Genomic DNA, 19516 nt, shown 5'->3' on the forward strand with positions numbered 1-19516 from the left:
TGATGGTATTCTAAGGCTTCAGTTGGGGGATTCCTTACATGTCATAATTTACATTCATATATTTTTGTATGCCTCTAATAGTTAAATTTAAAAAAAATAAGTATTTATAAGGCTCCAATTAATTTTTTCTTTACTTCTGTTTTGCAAAACATGAATGTTTATAAGAAAAGAAAAATATATATGAATGAATTTAATTTCATGGAAAAATGGCAACAATCCCTATCATTCCTTGCCACAATAAAATCTTGAGTTTAATTAATTCAAAATCTTGGCAAAATCGTAATTATCATTTATTCTTCTGAAATACTACATAATATCATAATAGCTGTACTCAATCAGATACTTAATTACATTTGCATTGTCCAACACTGAAGTAAAACAAAATAATAGGATGCTTACAAATCTCTTGAATTCCTTACAAGGAGGTCAAGATATTAAATGAAGTTATTATATATGTATTACTTTTTTCACCATCATTTTCTGTGTTAACATGTACTCCTTGTACATCATTCATCAAATTGTATCCAACTCAGATTAATTTTAGATATCATTTATTGGTATTCTATAGAAACCATGGTAGTTCTCAGTTCTTCAGGTCAGTCAAGTTGCCATATTTCTTTGAACACCTATTATGAGCTGAGTCACTAATACAAATTCTGTGGGAGTGAGATAATATAAACATGTCCCGGTCATCTTGTTTCTCTAAATAATAAAATATTAATAGTAATGCTTCCTAACCACTTTTTCCTATTCCTAGTCAAGACATAATCCACCAGATTTGAAGCATTCAATTAAATTCATAGAAACTAATTCTTACATTAGAACCAGAAATGTCAAATTTGCATCATAATATGAAACATTAACGAAAATGCTTCCTGGGAGATAGCTCTCCATGGGTCTCTTGATCATCTGCACATTTTGTAAGCAGAAGAACTGTCCTCTTTCAACAACGTAGAGCCTTGCATTGTAGAGACATATCTTCCTCCAGAGCAGAGGGCAGGTTTACTTACAGTCTGATATGATGAAAATAATGCCTCTTACAGGCAAAGGTTAAGCAAGCTTGTTTATTGCATATGATGATAGCTTCCCCGGTGGCTCGGACCGTAAAGAATCTGCCTGCAACACGGGAGACCAGGGTTTGATCCCTGGGTGGGGAAGATCCCCTGGAGAATGAAATGGCTACTCACTCCAGTATTCTTGCTTGGAGAATACCGTGGTCAGAGGAATCTGGCAGGCTCCAGCCCACGGGGTTGCAGAGTCGAACAGGACTGAGTGGCTAACATTTTTGCCTTCACTTTAATTACACCAAGCCAGAGGGTTCTTGGCTCTGATGTTGTGTTACTTGGGCCTCTCTGCATCACCCCAAGAGAATCTGCAGGCCTGGAGACCTAGATCCGCTCTGAGACTCCTACTGCTTCTTTGCTATGAGAGAACAGTGTTGGTTTCTGACCCAGACACTCATGTCCTCTGCCAGCACCCACAGAACTGGGGCAAGTTCATTTGTTCACCTACAAGTAGGTAACTCTCAGAACCTTCACAGTGCTCGATAACACTCAGCTTCATTTTCCCGACAGGAGTCTCACAAGGTCTCCACAAAAGCACTTCTGCAGAGGGTGTCATGGAGGGGACATCTCAAGACAATGGGGCTTCATTTTTCCCCCCAAATTTAAGGAATAGATTTTGTAGTAATTTCTGAATCCAATTCTGGTTTGCTTGAGTCATAAGCTTTCTAGTATCTTCATTATATGAATGGAATGCTTTACGCGAGTGTGTGGTTAGTCGTGTCTGATTCCTTGTGACCCCCATGCAGCCCGCCAGGCTCCTCTCTCCTTGGCATTTCCCAGGCAAGAGTACTGGAGTGGGTTGCCATGTCCTTCTCCAGGGGTTCTTCCCAACCCAGGGATCGAACCTGTTACTCTTGCATCTCCTTCATTGGCAGGTACATTCTTTACCGAGTCACCTGGGAAGCCCCGTTGGGAAAACTTTATATATTTGCTTAATTCTGCTATAGTTTATAAACTGTCTATATTTAAAATTTTTCTATTCCTTTAAATAAGAATAAGGTAGCCTGATAACTAAAAGATCAAGAGGATAATTTTTTTTTAATATATTGATAAATTTAGCATTAAGCATTATTGGATCGATGCTTAAAAAACATTTTTAAGTGAAAAAGAGAAGGGAAAATTTAATTCTCCTATGTATTACTGTTCTCATAATCCCTGTCATTTTATTTTTAAATGAGTGTCCATTACATGTGAATAAGCCTCCTCCCGTTGAAGAGCACATATGGATAAGTTAGCTGGCATTTTCCTTATCAAAAAATAAACAAGTCTGAACGTGGGTGTTCTGTCAATCAGAACACTTAGCCATGTTACAGGCTGCCACTGATGTACAAATCCATTATCCAGACATAAAACGCTTTACCAAAAAACAAATTAAATAGCTTTATAGCTCTTAGCCGGATACATTGCCAAACTATGCAAAGGATGAAATATGTATGTGACTTCAAGAGAAGAAATTGAAACCAGGAGCCAACTGCTTCTCAGCAGTGCAAATTAAACTCCAACGCTCTGTATTTTTGTGTCTTGTCTTGTTTGTCTTATTTAGATGGTAAACTTGGGGGGGGGGGAGGGGTCCCTGACTATATTCCATCAGTGGGGACAGCATATGCCTATTAGTACTTCTATTGCAAATAAATATTTATTGTCGTAGAAAGGAATTCATTTTTCTAAAAAAGCAATGAAGAGCAAATCTGGAAGGCTTGATTCCTGGCCTCTGATGAAAATGTGGATAAGCCATTTCACCTTTATTTTCCTCTCTAATAAAATGACAGTAACCACTTTCCTCGCCCAGACCGTGGTGTGAGGTTTCATTATACAATACCTGTGAAGTCAATTTAGCTCCTCAGAAGATTGGTGTTACATAAACAGCAAATATTATTATCATCATTGGGTTGAGTTGTGTAACATCCCAGCATTTCAGCTAAAAGATCTGAGAAGGATGTTTGTGGATTTAAAATGGTTTATTTCATAAAATTTGTGTTCTCCTATTTTTTTACATCATTAGATATTACTCTTAATAAAAATGTACTCCTGATATTTAGTAAGCACTTATTTTATAATGAAGTAGTTCAGTTCTGTGCTGATATCAGAGAAATGTTTAATGAAATCCAGGAAATTCCAGAGTGGCATCCGGGTCTTCCTCCCCTTTTAATTCCTTTTGACATTTTAAGTCAAAAGGAAGTTTCAAAGAGAAGAATGTTCTTTGGAAAATATTGAAAACAATTTTTTTATCTAGTGATTTGTAAAGTTTTAGCTTTTTTCCCCTAAATACCCCCAGGATTGCACACAGTGCTCAAGTGAACTAGGGATGTTATAAATATCATTATTTTCTAAAGATGGAGAAGCAAATGGCAGCCCACTCCAGTGTTCTTGCCTGGAGAATCCCATGGGCAGAGGGGCCTTGTGAGCTGCAGTCTATGGGGTTGCAAAGAGTCAGACACGACTAAGCAACTAACACACACACACACACACACACACACACACACACACACACACACACACACACACACACACACACACACATCTTCTAAAGATCTCATGGAGAAATTTCACTGATATCAAAGCCAGAATGCCCATTCCCCTGTCAGGTTCATTTCAACTGACCTCAATTAAAATACATAAAGCTAATGTTGCAAATGGATTCCAACTCAATCAACAATAAGCACCATTAAATTATCTTACTTTTCTGCTCAAGGTCTCCAAAAAATATAACAATACAAAAGAAACTGCTCTTTTAGACAAAAAGAAAATGTAGAGAGAAGTTTTAAAATTCTAAGCAGAGCTACAACCAACTGTCCTTCTCCAGATCGCACGTTCTGAAGTCAGGCTCAGACCCTGATAATCTTACATTTCAAATGCTGATTCAACAGACTGTAACATCACATGGTTATTTTCCTTGAATGACCCGATGTGGAATCTCAAGAATGGTTGCATTTATCCAGCTTCATAACTCCTTTCCTGATTGAGCAATGTACAAACAACAGAGCAACATTGCAACCAAATTAAAAAAATAGAGTGTGAAACATTACTTTCCCAAATACAGCTTAGAAGAATACATCATCTTCTGCTTTCCATTCATAGTCACCAGGAGACAAATTTCATCAGAAATCCAACCAAACAATACTTTTACTTTATTGAACCAGGCGCAAAAATATATGTACCAAAACATTTCAAACAATGGCAAAGTTTAAACTGTAAACTGCCTATAGGGTTTAAAACCAGGACTCTGAGCAAAAATAAAGAAATCAAAATAAATAACCATTCAAAAATCACACAGGCCAAATTTGGCACCAACAATGCCAAACTCAGAATTTAAAGTATCCTTATTTTAAGCCAGGCTTTTATTTAAATCTGTATTCCAGTTTTTACGATAGTGTGAATTTAGGAATTTTCTTTGAAAAATCTAACAATGATCCCAGATTAAAGATTTCAGGAACTGGAGCATCATTAATCGGGGCTTCCCAGGCACGAGTGGTAAAGAACCTGCCTGCCGATGCAGGAGACATAAGAGACGTGGATTCGATCCCTGGGTTGGGAAGATCCTCTAGAGGAGGAAATGGCAACCCACTCCAGCATTCTTGCCTGGAGAATGCCATGGATAGAGGAGCCTGGCGGGCTACAGTACAAAGGTTCGCACAGAGTCAGATATGACTGAGTAACTTAGGACACGCTCACAGCATCATTAATCATCTTGTTCATCTAGTACAACAAACGTTTGAACTGAAAGAATATTAGAAAAGGAAAGGGATTTTCCTGACTAACTTCTTTTAACATGTCCAGAGAAGAGGACCGTCTAGCACAAAATCACCTGGTTGGTTCATAACCAAGCCAGTTACTGTTGTTTAATCGCTCAGTCGTGTCCAGCTCTTTGTGACCCCATGAACTGTAGCCCACCAGGCTCCTCTGCCCACAGGATTTCCCAGGCAAGAATGCTGGAGGTGGGTTGCTGTTTCCTTCTTCAAACCAAGTCAGGGTGAAGGCCAATTTAATAATGCTAACTTCCATTCTATCATCTCTTCACTGGTCCTTACTGGAATGATCTAATTTTTTAAAATCAGAATTCTCTTTCCAAAATGATTTAAAACCAGTTAAAATTCATTGTGTTGTATGACAGAATATATAATATGTAATTTGTGATATGGCATAATAACAATAGAATAAGTCAGGGGTCAGCAAACTATGGTCCTTGGGTCAAACACAGCCAACAAGCTCTTTTCGTAAATAAAGTTTTATAAGAACACTGCCCTACATTGACATGAATCAGCCATGGAGTAATTAGCCTCCAACTAATAAAAATAAATGGAAAAACAAAAACACAAACACAGCCCTGCTCACTCAATGAGGTGCTGTCTGTGGTTGCTTTTGCACTGCAGTGGCAGTCCGGCAGTTGCAACAGAGACTTTATGACCCACAAAGTTTAATCTACTTGCTATCTGTCCTTTAAATGCCAAATTTGTCATCATTCAGAGTTTATTGCTAGCAGTTATTTTAAAATTTTTTATTCATTTAAAGTAAGATTTAAAAAAAATTCTTAGTTGAGATGAGTGCTGAAGGAAGAATGACTCAGTCTCATACAAAAATTTTTTATTGTAATCAAATGCCCCCCCAAAATGAGAGAGTATACCATTTATACTGGGTCTCATGAAGTTTGAAGGACTTCTTATAAGGGAAAGAAAATGACTCTTACCCTCAGCATTTGATAAAGAACAAGGTTCTGATAAACTACGATTCTGATTTTGGCACCAAAATAGGTACAATGTAAAAGAGCATAGTTTTAAGTATCTTGTTGGTGGAAAAAACTGAACCACAGTAAAATCACAACTGCTCTGCCTAACATTACAAGTGAGGACTGCTTTCCCAGGACAATATTCTATCTGTGTAATTGGGGGAGGACACCACGGTCATTTTCAAATACACTGTGGTATTTAACATGCACTATCAATTAGCATCTACTCCCTGAGCTCATAATTGACAATAGACAAGAATATATAGGACAACATAATAAGACGGGCCTTGTATTTAAGGGGCTGAATTCGATCTAAAACTTCTAGACTTCTAATCTGATAAGTCAAAGTAGGGGGTGGGGAATGGGGGAAATGGCTCCATGAATTAAATTCTCTACAGGTAATCATATAGCACATTAATCGCCTACAGAAAAGGAAATAAATCTCAATTACTAAAAAGAAAAGGCCCTCATCACTCAGTTATCATCGTGTCAATCCTGGTTTGTAAAATACTTACCATGTCTGGGAATTAAAAAGCTCTTTTTAACAAATAGATGCTCTGATTTGTGAATTTAATTAATGGCTTACCCATTTTATAAAAGACAATTTAAAAAACATTATCAGCTTTTTTTTTTTTTTTTTAAGAAGTGAAGAAAACACTCTCAGAACTGCTCTTCGCAGGGAAAACATCCAATCGCATAGCCCATCTACAAATGTTAAACAATGTAGCCCTGCCATCTAGTGGCCATCACTGGGAACGCAGCTCAGGTTTCTCTGAACCCTGAATTAAATTTCTCCCATTAAGCACCACTCCCCAAAATTTTTTAACAAAACACATACACTATAAATCTAAGAATATCAATATAAAATAAATTATGTAACATTAGCCTGATGGAAATTAATGGCAAAGAACTTTCATTCCGCTGAATTAAAGAAGTTGCTGCTAGAAACTGGAAGGAAAGGAAAGAGAAGTCGCTCAGTCGTGTCTGACTCTTTGCGACCCCATGGACTACCAGGTTCCTCTGTCCATGGGATTTCCCAGGCAAGAATGCTGGAGTGGGTTGCCATTTCCTTCTCCAAGGGATCTTCCTGACCCAGGTATCGAACTTGGGTCTCCTGCATTGCAGCAGACTCTTTACCCTCTAAGCCACCAGGGAAGCCCTCTAGAATCGGGGGTATACCATATTTGTTTAAAATATTTCTAGTTAACATTCACACAGATTTGTGGACTATATTTACCCAGGCAATGTTCACAATTTCACAAATATCTGTACTTATTAGTAAAGCTGTAAAAAATTTGTAAGCAATATCTTCCAAAGAAAAATATTATTTCAAATTTTTTATTAAAAATATAGATGTTTCCAATTCTGCAGTTTCCTGTCAAATCTGCTACTATCAAATAATTTACTTGCTCATTCCTAAATCTTCCTTCATACTAGAATTTCCATAAATGTTTAAAATAAAAACATTTTAGTTTTAAAAATATAAAATTCCATTCTTGGGAACCACTATCATTGGAACATCTTGAAGAGTCATTTGCCAACTATTTTTCAATACAGAACATATACCAAACCTTCTGAAGTTAAGATTTTGTCAGTTTATTTTCTGTTTTCACCCAATATTCTGATTGGCATATGCCTTTGTCAGAAGGTATATTATATGATGAAACAAATATTTTTGATGCAGAGATACATAGTAAGTTATTACAAGAAGATACTAGGTTATGTATATATAAGAACATCAGACACAAGAATTATTGCTTCATTAATTCTCAAAATGTAGAACTATGTGTCTATTAATAAGGCCTATATTATCTTTGTTTTAATAAATTATTTACCTTAAGATTAATTTCCTATTTATCATCTATTAGTAATTCTATTTTTCCTTCCTCTGACCATTTCTAAAATCCCATGGGCCCTATAAGATTAACCTGAATGTAAAAGAATTTGAAGATCCAGATGAAACAGACAAATTCCACTGTCCCAAAGCCCATTTATAGATTCTCAAAATAATATGTAAATCTGTACAACATACTTTTACACACTATCACACATTTTACACAGACTGCAAGAGCTCTTGAGAACTGACTTAAAAATTGGGTATCTTAAGTTAACTATAGGATAGTCTTGAATTTGAAAAACTGTTATTGCTGGTAACAAGAAGTATGAAAGCGGCTTCCCTGGCGGTTCAGTGGATAACAATCCATCTTGCAATGCAGGGGATACCAGCTCAATTCCTGCTCCAGGAAGTCGCCAATGCTGCAGGGCAATTAAGCTCAGCTGCCACAACTACGGAAGCTGTACTCCCAAGCATGCAAGCTGCAACAAGAGAAACCACTGCAATGAGAAGCCCAGGCGCCGCAACTGGAGAGTAGCCCTCTCTGCAACTAGAGAATTCCACACACAGCAACATAGACTCAGGGCAGCCAGATCAATAAATACTTCAAAAAGTATGAAAAGTCTAGGGGTCAGCAGAGAAGCAATGAACACTATGATCTTGCATCTCAAAACTCTAACTGCTATGTGCCATGTCGCTTTCCATAAGTAATGCTCTTTGAATCTAATTAACATTATACTATCTGAATGTGATAGTTAATTCTTGTTTATTAAAGCTAAGTATAAAAATCTAGTATTGAATTTTTAAATTAACCGTTACCAAAAGTCAACCAAACTGGGGTAGTAAGCTCTAGATTCAAAGTCACTATGATATCACATTCTGATCTTAGGTTGGTATATTATTCCCCAAACCACCAGTTTTAATTACCACTGGAGGCAGTGACATGAGAAAACGTTAACAGGATTAGAAGGAAAAACTTTGACAGACTATTGCTATGCAAAGAAAAACAGAAAGATGCTTGCTCCTTGGAAGGAAAGCTATGACAGACCTAGACAAGCGTATTAAAATGCAGACACATCACTTTGCCAACAAAGGTCTGTACAGTCAAAGCTATTGTTTTTCCAGTAGTCATGTACAGATGTGAGAAGGTTGTTGAAGAATTGATGCTTTCTAATTGTGGTGCTGGAGAAGACTCCAAGAGTCCCTTGGATAGCAAGGAGATCAAACCAGTCCATCCTAAAGGAAACCAACCCTGAATATTCATTGAAAGGACTGATGCTGAAGTTGAAGCTCCAACACTTTGGCCACCTGAGGCAAAGAACCGACTCATTGGAAAACACCCTGATGTTAGGAAAGATTGAGGACAGGAGGAGAAGAAGGTGGCAGAGAATCAGATGGCTAGATGGCATCACTGCATCAGTGAACTTGAATTTGAGCAAACTCTGGGAGACAGTTAAGGACAGGGGAACCTGGTGTGCTGCAGTCCATGGGGTCGCAAAGAGTCAGACGTGACTGAACAATACATATGGAGAACTGTGGAGGGTTAGCCACTCACTCGTGTCCGACTCTTTGCGACCCCATGGACTGTAGCCCGCCAGGCTTCTCTGTCCATGGGATTCTCCAGGCAAGAGTACTGGAGTGGGTTGCCATTTCCTTCAACAGAGAATCTTCCTGATCCAGGGATCAAACCCGGGTCTACTGCATTGCAGGCAGATTCTTTAACGTCTGAGCCACCAAGGAAGCCCAAGTCCAAACTATACATACACTTACATGTATATATAGTCAACCACCTCAATTATAATTGGCTCCTCCACTTATGGGTTTGTTTATCAATAAACTAGATCATCTTCATGAGGAGAGGAAGTATAGAAATTGAAGGAGTGTGGTAACAACCATAGCATGCAGTCATATTGGGGTGTTTCTTCCATTAGGCAAAATGAGGTCAATAATTTTTAAACTAGATTACATTTTAAATAGTGGGGGAAAGAGAGTAATCATGTATTAAGTAATAAGGTAAATGAATGAATGAATTAATATATTCATGGCAACTATTACTATACAAGGAACTACTGTTAAATTGCACAGTGTCATACATATTAGAAGGATCAGGCACTCAATAAATACTTAATTGTAGAATATAGATGAATTTATAATCAAAATGTATAAAAGAGAACTCCACTGACTTACCACCAGGTTACTCCTCTATGTAAATACTTACATTTTCTAAGCCCAGGAGCACAAGGAGTGGAATTGTTGTCATGCCTCCTTGAATCCATTCCTCCAGAGAGACTGTTCCATCATGATCATAGTCAATTTCTTCCATCATTTCATGGAGGATCTGGAATAGAGGAGATGAGCAAAAATTTGAAAATGAATCAATACAATAATGTGACACAACCAAGTATTACAATGAATTGATTATGATAAACTGTGTGTGTGTGTGTGTGTGTAAGCTGCTTCAGGAGTGTCCGACCCTTTGCGACCCTTGGACTATATAGCCCTCCAGGCTCCTCTGTCCACGGGATTCTCCAGGCAACAAGACTGGAGTGGGTAGCGATTGAACCCGGGTCTCCTGCTTTGCAGGCAGATTCTTTACCATCTGAGCCACCAGGAAAGCCCAGTAAACTGTGACCAGCAGCAAACTGCTTCCCAGGTGGTGTTAGTGGTAAAGAATCCAGCTGCCAATGCAGGAGACACGGGTTCAATCCTGGGTGGGGAAGATCCCCTGGAGAAGGAAATGGCAACCCACTCCAGGATTCTTGCCTGGAACATTCCATGGACAGAGAAGCCTGGCAGGTTAAAATCCAGAGGGTCGCAAACAGTTGGACATGACTCAATATGCACACCCGCATATGCACGGGCACACACTTTACACACAAAACAGCAGCTAACTGGAAAGTCGGGATAACTATCTAGATAACTTGGTACGATGTCAATCTTGTCATTGAGAATAAAAGTAGCTTTGCTACGATTGCTAGAACATGACTACTTACACTGATCAACTTTAGACATAATTGCTTAACTTTTTAATATTTTGTCACATGAATGGCAGCACTCAAACAAAAAGGTATCTTTAATTTATGGATGAAAGTGATCTTTAATTGCTGTCTCTAGATTATTTTTTTTAATTCAAATATATGCCAGATAATGACTGAGCAAATTAACTTCATGGCAAAGAGCTGAAATAATTCTTTGCTAAGTGGTATGGGGCAGGGGAATTAAGTCACTTCTAATTGCCTATCAGAACTTAATAGAGCCAAGAAGTTAAACAATCAGACCATTTGGATTAGATTTCTTTTCTAAAGCTGACTTGCATACAGTATCCCAAAGTGTTCTCCACGGTATGTGTGATACATTTACCTCTTGGCTGCATAGTTCTAATATGTGTTGTTAACTCCAAGGGTTGGTGTGAGAGTTAGATGTGCTAACACAGTATAAGTATCTTTGAAGAGTCTCTAGCACACAGAGTAAGTTTAATAGAGGTGTTGTTAGTATTATATTGCATGTTCAGTGGGTCAGTCATGTCCGACCTTGTGGCCCCCATGGACTATAGCCCGCCAGGCTCTTCTGCCCATGGGATTCTCCAGGTAAGAATACCAGAGCGGGCTGCCTTGTTTTTCTCCAGGGAATCTTCCCAACCCAGGGATCAAACCTGCGTCTCTTGTGTCTCCTGCACTGGCAGGCAGGTTCTTTACCCTCGTGCCACCTGGGAAGCCCCATGTTACATTAGCAGAAATTATATTTGAGTCCCAAACATATTACCCTCGGCTGCTGGAAAGGCGTAGTACCTCCTATCTAATGGCATCAAAGAGGAAAATGTGGAAGAATCCAGTGAAGAAAGTAACTCATCACCTCTAGCTAATATGGAAGTTTTAATCCATTCAAAAAAAAATGAACGAAACACAGAGCGCATTAGAAGAAAAATTTGAAAAGGTGCAATAAATGGAATACTTGATATGTTTGTTGATAGCAGGATCATTTGCCTCAACATTGCTGAACTTGGTTGATTGATGTTTTTCCTCAAGAAGTATTTTAAAATCAGATTATTTTCCTCCATAGAAACAAATGCATCTACAGGTATTGGAAAGAGTCTTGTTGGGGAAAAATGAGTAGTTTCATTACTCTCAAAATGAAGGACAAGGGAATTCACTTAAAATTGGGCATAAGGTCTGATTAAAAGGCCATCTTGAAGGCACTCTCATGAACCAAAAGAAATGAAAAAATAGGAAGAGAACTAAAACACAGAGCATTTGTTTCAGAAAACTGATCCATTCATTTCGTACTTAGTAAATCTAACGGGAGAGCCTGGGTTAGTTTTTAAGAACTCTGCTCAAGGACATGTCATCTCCTGCTAACTGCCATCAACATCAAATGTATCCTTCTCATTATTTATCATGCCAACTTAAGAGTCAAACAAAGTGTATAGAAGTACACACACGCTTGAAATGGGGAGAGCTGCTGAATCATCGGGCAGGATGAGGCAGTTGTTATGACAGCAACTACAGACACAGGCAAGGCTTTTATCTTGACACTCTATACTGCCCACAGAAAGGACAGACTTATCAGTATATGCCACAAATGACTGATGCTGCTATTTAGCTCATTAATTGCATTTTCCAGTATGTATTTGTTCTAATTAGACCATCCAGCCACCACTGTCCCTTCCACAGAGCATCCAGATCCCCATTTTCTCAAACCCCACCACCACCGAATACTTTTGTTGTGATGTAGTGGAGCTTCCGTCTGCTTTGAAAGCTGACTAAAAAAAGGTTCTCTTCCCTTTATTACTCCAGTGAGCACAAGAGGCTTGATTAACAGATAAATTATATTCACAGGTATTAAGTATGATGGAGAAAGCTGTTTTACAGAAACACAACCAACAAAGGCAGCAGAACTTACAAGAAGTCCTTTGATTTCAGTGAAAACAGTATCACAGTGAATCAAGAGAAATTTTTTGAATTAAATACATGTTACCATCTACTTTATTATTCCATATGCAAACTTAAATTTTGTTAATGATATCTGCCACTCATTATGTGTATAGCATATGCATTTCCACATTCAAAAAGGGGAAAAAAAAGGAAAAAGAAAAACCAGCTGAGTTAAAACTTGGAAAATCCTCATCCCAGTAAGAATGGTGCTGGCCCCGTACACAACACTGCAATGATTTGGTTGTACTTTAACTGCATTAGTTTGCAATGCAAGGAAAATGTGATTTGAGCTCTCCTATCACATTATTATGCCATTACCATGGTGCTGACTGCATAAATGGGAATTTATATGGTTAAATGGGCTCTTTGAATTCATATAAAATGCAAACCATTTAAATTAAATTGATTTGTATTTACTTAATTAATGTACAATTTGCTAAATTGAGTTGGTTTCAAAGAGAAACTAAAATCAATAACATTCATTAACTCTCCCCCAAATATTACCTGTGACCAAAGTAAAAATTTCAAACCACGTATGTTTTATACACATTTGAATAATATTGGTAACTTGGATATAAATCTATGGAAAACAAGAGGTTTTTATGGTCTTATAGGCACTGTTCGATACTGTTTCTTTAAACAATTTGATTAATGTTTCCTAGCTCGATCTTTAACTAGCTAGAGAGTTTGGGGCAAGTCACTAACATTTTGGGGTCTCCCTGCAATCCTGAGCATGTAGCTGGAGGAAACTACGATTCAGAAAGACACACACACCCCAGTATTTATTGTAGCACTTTTTACAACAGCCAAGACATGGAAGCAGCCTAAATGTCCACTGATGGAAAAGTGGATAAATAAGACCTGTTACATATATACAATGGATTATTACTCAGCCATAAAAAATAATGAAATAACGCCATTTGCAGCAACAAGGATGGACCTAAATTTTACCATTTAAAGCAAGGCAAGCCAGACAAAGACAAATACCATATGATGCCACTTATATGTGGAATCTAAAATACAATGCAAATGAACTTACCAGTGAAACAGAAACAGACTCACAGCCATAGAGAACAGACTTGTGGTTGCCAAGAAGGAGGTGGATGGGAAGGATGGATGGGGAGTTTGGGGTTACCAAATGCAAACTGTTATATATAGGATGGATAAACTGCAAGGTCTTACTGCATAGCAGAGGGAACTATACTCAATCCTGTGATAAACCATAATGGAAAGAATATGGAAAAGAATATATATATATATGTGTGTGTGTGTGTGTATATATATATATATATATATATATATATATATATAACTGAATCATTTTACCATACAGTAGAAAATAACACAACATTGTAAATCAACTATACTTCAATAAAATAAATTTAAAAAAACAAACCAAAAACCTTTGGGGTCTCAATTTCCTCATGTGTAAAATGAGTAAAATAGTAGTATCTACCTCTTAGGATTGTGAGCCTTAAACAACACAGATGGAAAGATAACAGTGTACTGTGCACAGACAACCATCATTATCATCTTCATAATCACCTTCATCCTCTTTCAGATTGACTACTCCAGCTATTTCCATATAAGGAAAAACAAGGAGATCATAAAATACCCATCTATTTTGACTTTTTTATGGCATGGTATGACCTTGGTAGTGTCACTGACAGCTTGTTTACTTACATTTATTTAAGACCATCATTCAAATTAATTCCATGAGAAAGAAAAGCAAGATATTACTGCTAAGAACTTCAGAAAATCACATACATTATTTTATACTCAGAATCCACTTTGACTACTGATTATAAATAGTAACTTAAGACTTATGCAAAGATAAAATCAAATGCCAGTTACATACTAGGATGGCAAAAAAGATGAAATAGGCAAGTGCCTTCTAGAAAGTAGCCAAGAGTTAAATCATCCCTATACCTACTGGATTCAGTTCAGTGACATCCCATTCGAGGTACTCGGCCACATGCATCATCTGACTGATGATATTTTCTAGTTCCTGGAGGAGGGGAGGGGAGGGAGAGAGAGAGAATGAATACAAGGTCTTAGTAAGTTCTTCAACTTTGACTTAGAGGAATTGATTTGTTCAGCACGTAGCTCAAACACTAAAAGAGTGCAATGATTACTTTTATATAAAAAGTAAACATATGCATGCATGCTCAGTCATGCCCAACTCTTTGAGACCCCATGAACTACAGTCCTCCAGGCTCCTCTGTCCACGGGATTTCCCAGGCAGGAATACTAGAGTGGGCTGCCATTTCCTCCTTGAGTGTATCTTCCCAACCCAGGAGTCTAACCAGCATTTCCTGTGTCTCCTGCATTGGCAGCAGGATTCTTCGCCACTGTGTCAACTGTGAAGTCAACTATACTAAATATCTGCTTTTTCTGGACTTTGTCTAGAAAGCTTCACCAGGAGAGGGCACAATTATACAAAGAAAGATTTTCTTCCAGCAGAAGATTTTTAGGAAAAGTTTGGTTTGGAAAGCAGTATTTGATGAAAGTAGGAGCACACATAATTTCACAAGCAGTCACTTTTTAAATTGTATTTATCCTTTAACTGAAGGTTAATCGTTTTACATAATTTTGCTGTTTTCTGTAAAACTTCGATAAGAATCAGTCACAGGTACACCCATGTTCCCCCCATTCCAAACCTCCCTCCAAGTATCCTTACTCCACGGCTTGAGAACAGGTGTGGAAGGGTGGGGGGAAGTGTTTGAGGGTAACTCTGAGGTTTATTTTTATTCTGATATAATGAGAATGTATATTGACTCTTTTAGCCATTTATTGGTATAATTTGCTCTGCTAGCCGTGTGTTCTGGTCAAGGTTTGGAGGCGAAGGCATGCAGAATTTATTTTGTGAAGAGACAGAATTTTAGTTGAATTTTCACATTCTTTTGCTCAATGTCAGCTTTGTGAAGAACTGCTGGTTAATATAGATGCCTTGGCTAAATAACTTAAAAAATATTTTCATACCAATTTATTTAATGTTTTAATTCTTCTGTATCCTTAGAACAGACTAAATGTACTTTGTGAATGTCAAAAATTTTAATAGTCAGTAAATGATATAATTAGAAGTAGTGTTTTATAGTATGATAATTTAAAGTATAAGAAGTATAAAAGAAGAATGCTTGAAAGCATATTAATAAAATATATCCTACTCAAATCTCTAATCTAATATAGATGGTTAATATAAAATGAAGAAGTAAATATGGTTAAAGAGGTTCTCTTGATAGAAGGATTTGTGGATCCCTCTGAGAAACTGAAAAATATAACTCTAATCATAAAAGTATTATTTTATAACATAGGTTGTCTCAGAAACAATGCAAATACAAATGTGGTTATTTATTACAGTTAAGAAAAAATTGTAAACACATCTGGCCAGGATCAAGGGTAGCATCAGGACTTCACTGTAGTTCAGAGGGTAAAGAGTCTGCCTGCAACACAGGAGACCCGGGTTTGATCCCTGGGTTCGGAAGATCCCCTGGAGAAGTGAATGGCAACTCACTGCAGTATTCTAGCCTGGAGAATCCCACGGACAGAGGACCTGGCGGGCTACAGTGGGTTGGGTGGCAAAGAGTCGGACACGACTGAGCAATTAACACTACTACTTTGGAATTAGTGGCAAGAATTTATGTGTGTGTGTGTGTATATAACTAATCTTCTAGGTGCTTTATCTTTGCGTACATACACCTTCCTACTTCTGCCAATCCCCTCACTGGGCTTCCCTGGTGCCTCAGTGGTTAAGAATCCATCTGCCAATGAAAGAGATGCAGGAGACACAGGTTCCATCCCTGGGTCAGGAAGATCCCCTGGAGAAGGGAATGGCAACCCACTCCAGTATTCTTGCCTGGAGAATCCCATGCTCAGAGGAGCCTGGTGGGCTACACTCCTTGAGGTTGCAAAAGAAGTGGACATGATTTAGTGACTAAACAACAATGATTTGGGACCATTGAAGTCTCTGGATATGTTTTGAGAAATTGAAACTATTTTGGGTGCGCTATTGTATGGGCATGTGATATCAGATAAGTCATTAACCTCTCAAAGATTCAGTTCCTTCAACAGTAAAAATGGTACCTGTTCATACATTTGCTAAAAAGATTAAATACATTATATAAGATACATTGATCTTATCTGACACAAGTAATCAATTAACATTAACTAGTATTATTAGACACACTGGTCATTTCTCAAAGTATTAATTTTCTTCTGTTGTATCTCCAATATATGAAGCTAAGCCTTTAAATTTCTAAGAAAACGACAATTGGAATTGCAGTTCCAACCTGGTAATGAAGGAAATCTCCTGGGGCAGAAAATTGTGTGGCCAAAAACCATAGAGCTTTATTTACAAAAATGACTAATTCAATCATAATCAAACATTTATCCTCAGCTTGTATAATATTCAGAATATAATTATAAATATTGTTAGTAATCTACTAAATGTTAAGCAAAAAATGGCCAGAGACCAAAAGAAGCATTTGACTGGATTTTCAAATCAGTTGCCAACCCAAGGCTAAAAGTCTAGTAAAGACACATTCTTTAATTAAAAAGAAAATTATTTTAAAATATTAATTTTTAAAAATAAAGTAATAGAATTATTAAAAAAAGAAAAATTAAAACAAATCTGATTTGAAAATAAATTTACATTAGTATAGTCGGAAGTGGTACAATAAGCATATTGACATATGTAGAGGAAATCTAAATGCCTAGCCATGAAATGACACCAGAAAATAAGCAAATGTATCATGCAGCTTAATATTCCTAAGTTGAAAACTGAACATTACTAGGCACTAAAGATAACAGCATTTGAAAAATTAGAAATACCCTAACATAAGAAATCCCACAATCACAGCATCAATTCAGATTGGTGGTCATTTTCTAAATGAGGAATTATATATTTTTATCTCTCTATGGAGAAGCTAATGTACCATTATCCTACTCAGTGTTACATTAATGTGTGTCCAACAATTATTTGCTCTGCTTGCAAAATTCTGTTTGAGTTCTTCCTTTGGGAAGTACATCAGATGATGAGAAAAACTCATTGTCAGAAGTGCTTATTTTAATCAGTATTCAGTATATCAAAACATTTGTTTTTATATGTACCTATGTACTTCAAAATTTCCATAATCTGACACTCTTTTAGTAATATTCTTATATTTTCTTCATACAATAGGACAGATATAATATACAAAATGTTAAACAGAAAATACATCTGAAATATATATATACATCCATGTTAAACAGATGTATTTATAAGGCTCTGATTTGAGAACTAAGAAGCTAAGTACTCCTCTGAAAGCTGTGAATGATACGCCTATATTACGAATAAAATAAACATCTATTTATTGCTTTCTGTGAGATTATATTTTCTTCTATTTCTTTTTATAACTAAAACTATAGATAGAGTGTAAGCTGGATTTAAAATTGGATAAGGTGTTTTTCAAAGGGAAGTTTACCAAAGCAGTTTTAAAGATAACTGCCTATTTTATCAACATATGTGACTAAGAGTACTTTTAAAACGTGTGTGGGCGCTATGTGTGGTCATGTCTAACTCTTTGCAGCCCCATGGACTGTAGCCTGCCAGGCTCCTATGTTCATGAGATTCTCCAGGCAAGGATACTGGAGTGGATTGTCATGCTTTCCTCAGGGGATCTTCCCAACCCAGGGATCAAACCTGTGTCTCCTTCATTGGCAGGCAGATTCATTACCGCTGCACCACCTGAGAAGCCTCTTTAAAAAGTGGGAAAATAATAAAATGACTGAATTGACTTTATAATTCTTCTAAATTCTACCTGTATTCTTGATATTTTCCTAAGTGTCAACACTCATTGATATATATATAGATACATTTTTAGAGCATCGGCCTCATCTTTCTCTTATACTTTATTCAGACAGGGCTGGAGTCTTTTTTATCTTTCTTTATATAAAAAGTCATTTTTTTGTAATAAACTTATTTAATAGAACAGCTATAATCCTAATAGTTTCCTCAGATCACTTGCTTTCAAAAAGTCGGATGATAAAAATGCTGTGTGAGTGCATGGAAATTATATTGTGTCTTCTGTGGTAATAGCTATAAATTTATTCATTGCATTTTTCAGAACAAACTACTCTGAAATTTTCACAGAAAATTTGAAGAAAAAAATTACCGAGCTGTCCAGGAAGCCATTTCCATCTGTGTCATAGAGGCGAAACATAACTAGAAATAAAAGAGGTGTTGAAAAAAAGATTAGAGGTGAGTAAGATCAATGCTACTCTTGAAAATTTATTTTCTGTCAGAAATAAATACTACTAATCCCTCCCCACCTTAAAGTAGTTGATTTATGGGATCATTTCTCAAGCTTTCAAGATGAATTAAGCATTAATAAAAGTACTGGATATCAGATATAAGTTCTACTGATTTTTGTTATTCAGCTAGAAATCATGGAAAACTGCTACTGTTTGTTCAAATTTTTTTAAAAGATCATTAAATGGAAATTCAAAAATACCAGAAGAGAAGGAGTTTAGACATTCAGAGTCTGGATACTAAAGAACAGTGTGGATATGAAGAAATAACTGATTTACAGGTCTGGAGATCAATTATCATCTGAAAACTGCCATCCATCATTATGTGAGCTTAGTCAAACACTGCTTTCTCATCTATAATATGAGAATCCTCACCGTGTCCTGATACACATATTTGTTGTAAAAGTTAAGCAAGGGGACACACACAGACATATACAAAAGCTTTAGGTCATGACACACACAGAAGCCATTGATCTGACTGATCATTAGACAGTATGTGAGAGGAAAAACTAGTGTAAAATAAGGGAACTTTCCTGAAAGAAGATGCAGCAGCAAAACTGCGTTATTGTCATAGGTATAATGATATATTTGTTTAAATCTCAGGTGTAGTTTCATGGGGTAACCAATGTTTGAACTAATCAAACATAAAAAAGATGCTGTTGGCTCCACCACAGAG

General features: G+C 36.9%; 1 protein-coding gene across 2 annotated transcripts in view; it reads right to left on the minus strand.

Annotated features, from left to right (window-relative positions):
• The window catches only part of DGKB (diacylglycerol kinase beta), an 804553-nt gene that overhangs the window by 567383 nt on the left and 217654 nt on the right, over positions 1 to 19516 (minus strand). For both annotated transcript variants that reach the window (XM_065939288.1, XM_065939287.1), the window contains exons 6-8: positions 18705 to 18754; positions 14486 to 14560; positions 9840 to 9959 (exon numbers count right to left, since the gene is read on the minus strand). In XM_065939288.1, coding sequence (XP_065795360.1) covers positions 9840 to 9959; positions 14486 to 14560; positions 18705 to 18754 — 245 coding nt within the window. The remainder of the gene's footprint in view (positions 1 to 9839; positions 9960 to 14485; positions 14561 to 18704; positions 18755 to 19516) is intronic.

The sequence above is a fragment of the Muntiacus reevesi genome, chromosome 6 (genome assembly GCF_963930625.1).
Source record: "Muntiacus reevesi chromosome 6, mMunRee1.1, whole genome shotgun sequence".
NCBI classification, from domain to species: domain Eukaryota; kingdom Metazoa; phylum Chordata; class Mammalia; order Artiodactyla; family Cervidae; genus Muntiacus; species Muntiacus reevesi.